The 12,412-nt window shown below is 41.9% G+C and overlaps 1 protein-coding gene across 10 annotated transcripts in view; it reads left to right on the top strand.

The window, feature by feature from the left end:
• Positions 1 to 12,412, top strand: part of HSF2BP (heat shock transcription factor 2 binding protein) — a 62,631-nt gene that overhangs the window by 18,982 nt on the left and 31,237 nt on the right. For 3 of the 10 annotated variants that reach the window (XM_066979592.1, XM_066979589.1, XM_048054863.2), the window contains 2 exons: positions 3,229 to 3,332; positions 6,770 to 10,776. In XM_066979592.1, coding sequence (XP_066835693.1) covers positions 3,229 to 3,332; positions 6,770 to 6,984 — 319 coding nt within the window. In that variant the 3' untranslated portion in view covers positions 6,985 to 10,776. The other 7 variants (XR_010825697.1, XR_010825696.1, XR_010825695.1 and 4 more) reach the window with 5 other exon arrangements.

The following is a 12,412-nucleotide window of genomic DNA, read 5'->3' as shown; positions in this document are numbered from 1 at the left end:
AGTATTGCTTATAAAGTAATTCTGTGTGTCAGGTTTCCTTCAATAAGAATAAATATTGCAAAAAATACTTATTGGAATGTGCAAGTACTAGAGGTGAAGCTGGTTTGAAGTGTCTGCAAAAGTTTCTACGTTGTGCCCACGTGAGCATATTTAATTAGTAATAATATGCTGCTACTTCTGGGCTAGCCATTTAACATTGGCTTGTGGTATGGGTTAAGTCTTTTGCCACTCCAAACAGCAGCACTTTCCTGGATCACCACCACTGCTCTGTCTCTTTCGTCTGCACAAAGCAAACAACTAAGAGAAAAATACAAACACAGCAGCATCTTTTTAGGTCACTTTATTTCTAACTGCAAATGTCAAACAGATTAATGATGAAAGACATTGTCAAGAAATGTTACCACTTTCCATTATAAGGTATTGTCGTTTTGATCACTTTCATTCTGGCTGATTATATGTAATTATGACTGCAGGTCTTTGTCAATGCTTGGATTCTGGAACCCAAGCAGGAGCTGCAGGGGCGGTATGAAAAGGAATGTGTGGGCTTTACAAGCTGCAAATTCAGTTCCACAGCACCCTTCTCTGCTTATTGGTGGTCCCTGATGCAGTAGATTTAATAATCTACTATTCCTTCTTCCAACTACTTAAGAGCCTGGGTGATCAAGCTGATGATAGTGCAGCACATAATCTAACTCACACCTCTTCCGTTGCTGGCTAGACTGACTCGTGTTGCTTTCCATTCCTGCTGTCTGACGGTACTGTCAGAAATGTTGGTGATGGCATAGTAACTTAAGGCATGATCACTTGTTTGAGTACAGGACGTGAGGTGTGAAGTCCATTAGGAACAACATTATTTCCCTCTTGCTTGGAAATGGTGACAGTACGGTAGCAGGCAGGTTTATCACAGGCATGAGAGATAGCAACAGCCAAGCTGGCCCCAGAACAGAGCAGAAAATTCCAGCCCATTCCTGTTTCTCTGCTATTGTTTTGTCTGCAACCCAGCAGCACGCTGTGGGTGGGTATGATGACATGTTCCGTAAATGTTAGAGGAGCTGTGCTCATTCCTCTTCCCTTTTCATTGTCCAGAAAACTGACTTGCGTGCTGTCATCTTTGGAAAATAAATAGAAATTCACAACATGAGCCGTAGCAAATCATAAAATGCACTAATATCCTGTCTTCCCAGCTACTGCACAACTGCATAAAGGGCAGAGCAGGAGAGTATCGCCAGAAGGATGGATGAAAGCAGAACGCAGCTCAGCAGAAGCTGCAGGAGAAGGCTTAATACCAACAAAACCTTCTGCTTCGAGTATTAACAGTTGTTCTGGATAGCACTGGAAAGGGAGATGCATTTTGAACCCCAAGTTGCTGTACTTGTCCAAGAGTCTAAAGCAGCTAAAAAACAATGTTGGCCTGTGCACTTTATCTGCATAAACTGGCACAGCTGTCATTTCTGTCCGTAGCTTCCTGTGTCTTACAGCATCACCTCAGCACTGTTGTAGCTGAGGCTGAGGTGGCACCTATAGTCAACCCCACTTTTCTTAATGGTTTTCAGATTCTTCAAGTTAGTGACCATGTTGAAGCTTTTCTTGCTTGTAACAGCTTCAGTGGAAGCCTTCTTGGGAGAAGCTGGTGGGGTTGGCAGGCTAGAGCCATCCTTTTCACATGCAGAGCCTTCTCCAACAAATCTGGTTTCGACTCTGTAGAAAAATTGAGACTTTGGGTTAATTTATAACTTGTTTTGTATGCAGCCCTAAAAATGACTAGTGAACTTCCTTATTTAGGGGGCTGATAAATTAGGAAACGCAGTTTTTGGAAGCTTTTCAAAATGTGGTTAAAATTACTGTAGACTTGCTATGTGTATTTTTATTATGTGGTTTACACACTGATGTGCAGCGCAACTGTCAAGAACGGTGGTCTTGGTTTCTGTTTGTCAGAGGTGTCGAGGTAGATCTTTTTCAGTTCCCAAGTAAGTAACTGCTTTCTAGCTGCCAAACCGAAGACTTTCCGTGTTACCTGGAAGGCAGGATATTGGTTCTGTCCTTCTTCAACGTCAGTGACCATAATAAAAGACCAGAGGGAAAAAAAAAAAAAAAAAAAAGGCTTTGAGTTTGCCCAAATGTCATTTGGAAACAAGGGTGTTGAAGAGGAGTGCCTTTTGGCCTGTGCTGTCATGTGTTGGTCTGTGCTAAGAAAAGAGCACAGTTTACGGCCAAATTGAATTCCGGTGTTGTTGACTTAAAACAAACGAAAAAAAAAAAAAAAAAGCCAGATCTCTTTCCACTTGTAAATTGGACGTAATCAATCTGGATTCCTGAAGGCAGAATAAATAGAAAAGCCCGTGATGACATTCTGAGGGATGAGCAGTCACTTCTTTTCACAGCAGGGTCTCCCTTCACAGTGCGGATTGCGTGGCCCTGCCTGGCTCCCCAAGGGCTTGGATGGATGCAGGGCGAGCCGTCTCTGCCCTTCACCCGCAGCAGAAAGGACAGGTCTAGCTTAGGAGGGAGCGTGCTAAGCTGAGTTATGACCACTTGTACTTCCCTTTTCCATCCATAGGGCCTGTCCCTTTTTTTCAAGTGCTTTTTAAGGCATAGTAACTTCCCCGACAGTGGGGAGAGAGCACGTTGGTGTTTGCTGTGCGTTGGCTGTGTACTGCATCTGTTCTCGCTTGCAGGACAAATAGGAGGATACTTGAAAGAGGGTGGCACAAGCAGTGTGTCTGTATTTCAGCTGACCGAAGGATCGGTGTCCATAAGGTGCATGCTGCACAACCCATGGAGCACGTACTTCTTTTTACGTTGTTTCTAGTACTCAATGTCCAACCTCTCTTTTTGTGTTTCTTATTGGCCCTTTTATTTGTCAAGGCAGACAGCTGATTTGAGATGATTGTGTGCCAGTGGGGATTGTCACTACGAAACCTCTATTATAGAGCTTGTCTGGTCACATAAAGCCAAATCCTGGTGTTGCACGTTATATAATGCATCTTGCGGAGTTTGATGGGACTTTCTTACTGTCACATGGGATGTTTTTCCACATGAGCAAAATACATGATTTAACAGTAGAAACAAGGTTTTGCACAACATTGCTTATATAGCATTTGAGACTTTTTTTCTGTTATCAAAGTGTAAGTTATTAGAATAGGCTTCTGCATCAATATGTGATGGGTGTAAATAGCAAAAGATGCAAAGAAATCAAAGAACATCACTTCTTTTTTCTTTCAATTTCAGGCTAATGCTAATGTCACTTTACAACGTGAGCATCAACTTGAAAGGCTTGAAGTACATCAGTGAAAGTCCAGGTTTTATTCCTTTGCTGTGGTGGCTATTGAATGGTAAGTTGTTCTGAGAACCTTGCAAATTGTGACTTTGGGAATTGTAGTTTGGGAATGGGTATTGCAAATACCAAAATAGGATTTTTGATGTGTAACCTGATACATGTAAAGCTTTTGTCAGATTAAAAGTGAACAAAAAGGTCAAATAGAGGGAGATGTTCATTTCCCACCACATTTTTGGTGCTGTGTGTAATACTCCATTAATACAAAATTTATGGATGGTAGTATTAAAAATAGGAAATGGTGAAATTTTGTGAAGTGCTTTAAAAAAAGCCACCTGTGTTTTCATGTACCAACTTGAAAATAAAACCTGAGTGAAACTATATATCACTAACATTTAACAAAAGGAAATGTAACTGTGTTCTGAGACATTTTGGGGTAATAAGCCAATCTCTGGAGCTACACTCAGCCTGTGACGAAAGTGACCCCTTCTTCAGCTGAAGGCTGGCATTTTGCTCTAATAGGATTTGAGCTTGCCCGGCTTGAGTACTATTCCCAGCTTTGCCTTTGGTCAGTGCAGGACTTCAAGGACTTCTGTTGCCACTGTCAGCTACAAGACTGACATCAAGGCTCTGCTCTTTCAGAGGCTTCAAATCCCTGCGTAAGAGCCAGCAGAGATTGACGTTGGTAGCATGCGTTGGAATTTGGCTGGCAGCTGCGTGCACAGCTTGTCAGGGACAGTAAGGACAGCAGTAAGGACAGAGTCATGGCACTGCCCTGCCTATGAACTGCTCCTGGAGTTTGCCCCGTCTTGGGTTTCTGAAGTTTCTGTGGTTTGTCCATGAGAAGATTTTGGTGTGCAGTTCATAGGATCGGAGAGGTTAGTCATCTTGGCTCTCTACTGCTGTGCAATACAAGAAGTAAATACAAAAGGTAGCTGAAGTGGCAGAGGTTGCATCTGCTTTTTCAAGGAACTAATTTAATATTGAAGTTTTTGAACAGCTTTGACTTGGGCTGGTAATCTGGAAGCTGCTCACCGTTCTCACAATTCCCTCAGCTATTTTAAAGAAAATGTAGGTACTCATACGTCTCACTAAACAACTTACTGCTTTGTACTGCCATAGGCTCACTCTGCTGTGACCTCAGAAAATTTGGTAATACTGGTAACACTGTTGAAAAACACCTGTCTGTTTTACAGTTTTTAATGTAGTTTGAGAAGAACCACGTTCTCAGAGAGAACTGAGTATATCAGCCTTTATTCTGCTATACGTAGAAATTTAACATACGTTAGTTCAGATTTTCTTTTACTTTATGTTCGGCTAATATATACGTAAGCTGTTGCTCTAGTAAAACAAACAACCAAACCAAAACCTCAAAAACCTTGTTATATATGAGTTCCTTGTTATGAGTTCCCAAGTGTGCCCTTCTAAATGTTGTGATAAGACAAGGAAGCTAATCTTGTTTGATGCAGTCTGTTGTTTGAAGAAGGCTCCCAGGTCATATAACAGGATGAAACGGGGCACAGCTATAAATAATTTGCAGCTGTTAATGGCAATAAGAAATTGAAAAGCTACTCTATGTTTTGAAAGTGTTAATCACGTATGGCAGGGTGGTGGAAGGAAAAGATGGGCATGGCTAATTCCTTTACTTTTCGATAATAATTTTCTCCAGCTACAGCAAATGAGTAGGATTCTCAGATAAACTACATCTGCTGGTTCAGATTTTTGACTTCAGAGGAAGTCTGCTTACTGTCAAGGGAGATGGCTGACTAGTTTGTATATCAGATGAGAGGTCAGATCCAAGACCCAGTCTTGTTCCAGTCACTCTGTGTGAGATCTCTATCCTTTTCTCTACATTTAATCCATTTCTAAACTTTTCCAGTAGCTCCCTCCCACACGTGCTCCTCAGCTGTTTCTGTGGCCAGCATCTTCAGCTTCTGCTAGCCATGATTCAGCTTAGATACATCTGGAGTTGCTACAGCATAAGGTCTCGCAGTTTTTTCCGTACGAAAGAGCAGAGCAATGCACTCTGCTGTCAGGGTATCCTGTATACGCTGCCTTCCTGCAGGAAGCTTTTTCAAAGAGTGTTTTGGTTAAGGCTTATGAGATGATTCAGCTTTCCACGGTTCTCTAAGCTTTTATCAGCGTTCCCACTAAGAGAGGCCCCAGAAATCATCCTCTGACTTTTTTATTTTCAGAGAGTCATCCTGTTTGCTTTGCTGTCACCAAGCTACAAGTGCCTGTGACCTCATACTATACATCAGGGCCATTTTTCTCCCAATTGCTTGTACACAGCTATTAAATCCCTCAATTCCTTCTCAGAATTTTCAGTCCCTTCCCAATACTCTCATCTCCCGAGGAAGAATGTCCTTCCCATCCAGCGAAGAAGAGAGCAACTAATAAATAACTTGACTCTCTTTATTCCCCCTTGCTGTACCTAAAGCAAAGAGGGGTTTGATTCAGGTTGTCTAGTAGGCTTTTCGAAATATGCCGTGACATTGAAGACATGGTTGGTAAGAGAAAGGAGGTAAACCTGATTAAGATTCCTGCTGAAGTAAGAATGTTAACAGCAAACTGGGTTTGTCTGTCCTGCTGCCTTTAGAAAATTTGGATGAGCCAGTCTGTCTTCATATTCACGAGGAAGAATTCTTAATAGCTCCTTCTGCTGGAGGCTATACTGAAAATAGGAGAAAAACAAATGTTTGACACACTTTTTTGAAGGTATTGCAGCTCTCTGTAGCCTTAGCACTTTGCGACATAGGCTATTCTCCTCCTCCCCCCTTTATGTACTGAAAGGTGAGCATCCTTTAATACACAACAGTGGTCACTGAAGAAAATAGTGCGGTAGCTATCTAGCTGTTGTATAGGTACTGGTGTTGCATAGGTATCACCTGTACCTACCTATACCTTCCCAGCCTGGCACCAGCATGAAACATGTGAATGAATGATGACTCAGATTTCTGTCTGCGGAGCAGCTTGTGGGATTAGTAGAGTTCTCTTCTTGTGGAGCACCATTTGTGTGTGGAGCAGCTGTTACTGTCTTGGAGAAAATAGGCAGCTTTAGTTTTCTCCATCTCCATCTGCCATCCCTGTGTTGGTATCTTGGCTAAAGGCTTTATGTAACTTTCAGATTTAAGGAAGCCCCGTCCTCAGCAGTAGAAAAAGATGTTATATAATTTTCTGTAGAAATCCACTTGCGATTTTTCAGTATTATTTTCTTCCAGTGCTTTACTTCTGTGGATGCAATGAGACTTTCAATCTGTGGTTCCCCAAGAGGTAGATTGGGACTTTCCTCTGCCAAGGATCTTTCGAAGAGTAAGAAAATGCAGTCAGCTCAGGTATTAATAGTAAATACTGTGTTTGTTTTTCATTTTTGATCATACAGAACATCTACAAACAAATATGTATGGGTAAGATTTGGTCTGGGCTCTTCTCTGCTTTGTTTTTTAAATAACCCATACCTCTGTTTTATTTTTCCCCTTTTTTCTTTTATTGCAGTTAAAAAAAATGTTCTTGTTGGATACATGAGAAAGGTGGAATTCAGAGGCAGTATGTCAGTGACATTTCCCATCCATAGCTGGGAAATTGCTCCAGGTACTTCATTAAACAGAAGGCAAGAGACAAGGACTAATTTTAGACCTCTCCCTTTAGTTTCCTCCACAACAGTTCCATACGGAAATCTAACCTTGTTTATCCAAATTCTTTGCAAATGATGGGCTCCTTTATAAATGTCTATAGGAAGCACATTCTCATTTTGCTAATGCTGCCTGCAACCTTCAGTATTTGCTTTTCATGACTAACCCTGAAGGTTTCTAATGCCTTTCTTTTCTGTTTGAATTGCTTGTGGCTGTCAGAGTTTTTGAAAGTCAGGTTATTTGCATGGCAGCATGTTATTTAAAAGACATCTGGACAAACAGAGCCCCACTGTTTATAAATCAGTGTCTGTATTAAAACAAATTTTGGTTCATAAATCAAAACCTCAGTTACCAGTCTGTCAGGCTCTCAACAGTTTCATGGTCTCTGGGCTGTGAAACTACGCTAAAAAAGAGGATTGCCCTTCTTGCCCTTAAAGACCACATCCATTTTCTTGAATGCAAATATATCAGCTCTGACGCAGAAAGTCCTTGAACCACTGTTAGACGAGAGGCTGGAAGAGTGGCTAGAGGAGGTCTCACTAAACGCTTCCCCTTTTCCACGCTCTGCTCTGAGCAGCTGCTGCAAATGATGTTTGTCTAGATGGAGCTCCAGCTGAGCCCCAAGTGGCTGTCCTTACCGTCTGAGCAGGAGTTCTTGACCAGGTCCTCAGAACTACTTAACAGCAGACTTGTGCAAGCTGATGTTCTTCTGAGGAGAAACTATTGTGAATATATGGAAGGAACCTTAGCTCCGGTAAATGATCTGTCATTGTAAAGCATGACTTTGGGCTGTTGTTCAGTAGCTACCGTGGGGATCCTTAGGAGCCCGAGTTAGGATTGATGGAAGCTGGGGAGCGCACCTAACAGCTCACCCAGGATCTGCCAGCTGCAGAGCAGCATCACTGCCAGCTCCTTTTCACTCTCGGCACCTTACGTAGCTGTCAGGCAAATTGGGACTGTGTTTGCTGCTTCAGTCTGGACTCCAGGAGTCTCTCTCAAGGATTTCCTTGATAAAAGCATGACAGGCGTGTATCTGTAGGAGAGTGGGGGATTCTGGTTAGCTGAACTCCTTGACTGATAGTGAGAGTAGTTTCTTGGCCAGGGAGCAGACTGAAGCAAGCCCAGCTGCTATACAGGAGCTGGGGGAAGGTATCTTGGAAAAGAGAAAGTACATTTGTATCCGTAAGAATTGCAACAGCAAGCAAAACTCTTTTTTTTTTCTGCCATAGTGTTCTCCCTGCTCCTTCCCCACAAAGTGTCTTTATTGCAACACCTCTTGGCTCCTCAGACCTATCGGCATTATGAAAGTGTCCTGAAAACTCTGCATTGCTGCAGATATTAGCTCAGCTCCACCAGTGCTAGCAATGTAAGACCTTAAACGGGGCAAGCTGTGGCCCTGTGTCCCTGTTAGACCTGCTGTGAACACAGGCAGTCTGACAGGTTCAGAAAAAGGAGAGGGAGAGGTTGTCCCTTTGTGCTAGAATCAGGCAGTGATTGAACTGAATTACACTAGCAGCAGCGGTGGGGAGCTGTTGAAATATTGCTGTCATACATAGGCATAGCTGTAAACTGCTTGCTGGTAATAAATCTTTTGTTCGGGTGGCCAGGGAATGGTATGGGCACGTGTAAATGGAGTTCACCCAGCTCAGAGGCAGTTGTAGATAAGCTGTTTAGCATTGATGTAATGCAATTACTTAAATCCCGCTGTAGGGAACAGTTCATCTGGGAGCACGGTGCTAATGACAGATGTGACTAAAACCTGTCCGTGTTATCAGTTGCTTTTGTCAGTGACTGAAAGCCAGTGACATCAAACAGTAGTGCTGGCAGCTCAGAGAACGTCAGCGAACTCGAGCAGCTTCAATACCTTGTTAAAATGACATCAGCGTTTTATGAGGGTGGCAGGCTTACGCTCCACGTGTGATCCCCGACTGAGGCAAGCAGCTTGATTTCCTACCCTATTCCCCAGAAATAATGATTGTGGTTTTGAAGTTTCAGTGTAGGAGACGTGTGTGCTAGTTGTTGGGAGGTTGTGATGCAGTGATTTGATTGCAGCTGAAGCTTTTTATTTTTTTTCACCTTGTACAAACAAAATGTTACTCAGCTAGTGTAGAAATGACTAAATCTGGAAGCTATTGAAACGCACATAATGCTGAATAATGAAGATTCCTTACATTTCTTGTGAGCATTCTCTAGATGGGTCTTTCAGAAAAAATCCCTAATGATATTGGAGAGGGAAGAGAAAGACTTCCAGGATTATTTTTAAAAATCCTCTTAGGAAATGTGGTTATCTGTAGTAAGTACTCTTCTCAAAACCATATGTAATTTTAAGGGAGCATATTCCAAGGCATATGTATTTATTTAATTCAGAGCATCTCGGAACACATACTCAACAATGGAAATGAGAGGTTAAATGCATATTATGTCATCCTCTGGTGTAGGACCATTTCCTTCCTTTGCTGTGTGCCTGAGTGCCTAATGTGTTCTTCATTTGAGTGACTCAAGCTGTTGGGCTTCCCTGGCTGCTGTTGGAGATTCTTCCTAGAATCTCTTTGCTCTTACTGGAAAACATTCTTGCTAGTCAAGCTGGAAGTCATTTCCTGATCTCCTACAGATACTAATCTTATTACCTCCCCTGCTAACACATCTTCCTTGATCAATTCTTTACTTTCTACAGCCTTTAAACACTTGCAGATAATACTAATGTAGATGCCTGTAACAGCATTAATAATGGAGCACTTTTCATCCAGAGATTTACAACATCTTACATGCATGAAGCTTCCCAGCAGCATTGCAAGTCACTAAAAGTATTAATGTCTTTATTTCATGGAGGGAAATCTCACACAGAGGAAGATTGTAATGAGCTACATAGATTTCACTTTGAAAAGCTTCTTTCTTCTTGGCTATTTGGGCTGTGTCTTGTTACTGCTATTTCCAGCGAGGAATACTAAGTACAGAGAAAGGGCGCAGATGGAAAGTGCAGACTTTGAACATTATACCTGGAAAAAAATGTAAGAATTTAAAAAAAAAAGACTAGCAGGCATGAAGATAAAAATGGAAGAAACGGAAGGAAGAACTCAAGGCTTTTAGTCATGTTTTCATGAGGTCAGCATAAATCAGAAAACCAAAAACCTGCACGCACATTTTTTTCAAAAGGGTTTGCTGAAGTGTTGCTGCCCAAGAAACCAACATAGTCTTGCTGTCTGTGAGGCTGTTACAGCATTTCTCCGTGAGAAGCTATGACTCCTTATCACTTCACAAAGCTCCACTTCTCCTCCAGCTACTGTTGGAGCTGATGATGGAGAGGAGTTCTGTAGGGCCCTCAGCCCAGGAGCCAGCAGTAGCAGCAGCTGTGCTATGGGCACGGTCACTTCTGTGGGGTGTGCAGCACTAATCGTTGTTTCTGTTGTTTTTAAATACTGACTTGGATGACTAAAGTTGTCCAGTATGTCCAATGACTAAGATTCTTGTTGCACAGAAACTCAGGAAATGCGTGTTATTGGTTGGTTTGGGGCAGTTCCTGTGTCCTCTGATTATACCACGCTCTACATCTCTCAGGAGAAAGGCTTCTTAAGAGGTTTACACCTTAAATAGGGAAGAAGATATGGTAGAAAAGACCTCCGTATCTCATTTACTGATGGAAAATGGAGGAAGAGAGGTAATGGCTGGCTTGTGGGAGTAGATCAGATGTCACATTCTTTAATGCTGTACCTCAGCTTTGCGCCAATGGGAATTGCTTAAAAATTCCCATCTGAACAGATAGTTTCATGCTCAAAGCCATAGTCGTTTTTGCTGTCCATCTTACTCCATTTTCTCCCTTGGGTGCTTTCAGCATTTCCCCTTATGCTTTAATGAATAATTCTCCTTACTCCTTTTTCAGGCCGTTGGTGTAGTTATTAAATCAGCCAGCAAATAAAAGAATTTGCCTCAGCCCAAGCAACAGCGCTTAGCTTCAGTACCCGTTTCAATTTTGTGTAGACTGAATTAAACACTTGAAAGGTTGATACATCAGTACCAAGAAAGTTTTGTAAAGATTAATATTTTATTGAGCTTTGAAGGAACCTGAAGGCTTATGTAAAACAAAATTAAAGGAAAGCGTGGTGATTTACTGCTGATTTGATTAGTTGGCCTGTTTGTTTCTTAACTCTGAGTAGCAATGGGATATAGCTTGTTGCGCATTTAAATTGGACTGCATCCAACAGTACATCTTGGTTCCTGACTGAATAAATTCAAGTTGATAAACGCCCTCATTTATAACCTTTTCAAAATCTGAAAGGCAAGAGAAAGGTTTCTGGTTGTCTGCTGTCCCTCCGAAAGCTGCTGAGGAGGGCTTAGGTGTTTTTTTTTTCAGGTTCCTTCTGGAGCCCACCAGCCAGCACCACATGGCAGCTGCGAGTTACGGTCCTTCAGCTCTTCCCCGCCTACGTGGTGGGTCATGAGAAATGGCAGCATCGAACTTTAATGCTACTGTTTTTGGACTCCCTTCTAATAAGCACTGGATTTTTTTTCCTCCCCCATGTTTAGACCCAGATACAGAAGTTTGTCTGCATGTTCTGCGGCTCCTCCAGTCCATGATTCTGGAGCCAGAAGTATTAGCCAAGTCAGCCTCTGAGATGCGTGATACTTTGCCATTTCAGCGCATCACCGCACTGACAAAGAGCCGCAATGCGGATCTGCAAGCACTTGCAAAAGAACTACTTGAAGATCTTAAAATACTTGAGTATGAAGCATAGAAAAGCTCTATGACACCAACTGCTTATGTCTTTCCTGTGTTTCTATGCTGCAAGAGTTATTGGAAATGAGTCTTGACTGAAAAAAACTCAGCCTAAGTTCCTCTGACAAAATCCCTTTCTGAAATTAGCTAACCCATGTAAAATAATGCTGAGGAAAATGTGTTGGGTTTTAACTGTCCAAATATGATCTTAGGTGATCTGGTAGAGACAGGAAAGACAGAAAGTTTGAGCAGAATTGTGTTGATAATGGGTTTCCAAAGTGATACAGGTTATGTTGTCTGTTTATCACATATAGGGAATAGAGTAGTCATCTCATACATGGATAATACCTTGTTTATTGCAGTGGTAAATAATCCTTTTGGTCCGCCCTTAAGAATTATTGTACTGGAGGAAAAGTTTGTTGCTTGTCGTAATGTTGCTTGTGTCAGAATGCATCCCAGGTTCTAGTGTTATTGTTGTTATTTCTCCCCTCTCTTTCCATTTTAATAAAAGAAAACTCACATTCTATGGCATGTAATGGATTCTGTTTTCAAAATTCACATCAATCCACTGGACCAGCAAATCAACCCATTTTGTGGCTGCCAAGCATTCTAGAAATTGAGCCATTGTTTTTTTCAAAAGGCCTGAAAAAAAGGGGATGAATTACTGTTGTTTGTGGTACCTCGTTGTGCACTGAAGAGGCCAAATAAACTGCCTCTGTCAGGAACAGCATTGCATTGCCTCAAAACTGTGTTGCTTGTTAGAGCCTCTTTGTATAACTTGGTTACCTCATTGGT

Source organism: Anser cygnoides, chromosome 1 (genome assembly GCF_040182565.1).
Source record: "Anser cygnoides isolate HZ-2024a breed goose chromosome 1, Taihu_goose_T2T_genome, whole genome shotgun sequence".
NCBI lineage: Eukaryota > Metazoa > Chordata > Aves > Anseriformes > Anatidae > Anser > Anser cygnoides.
This window is presented reverse-complemented; position numbering and strand designations above follow the sequence as displayed.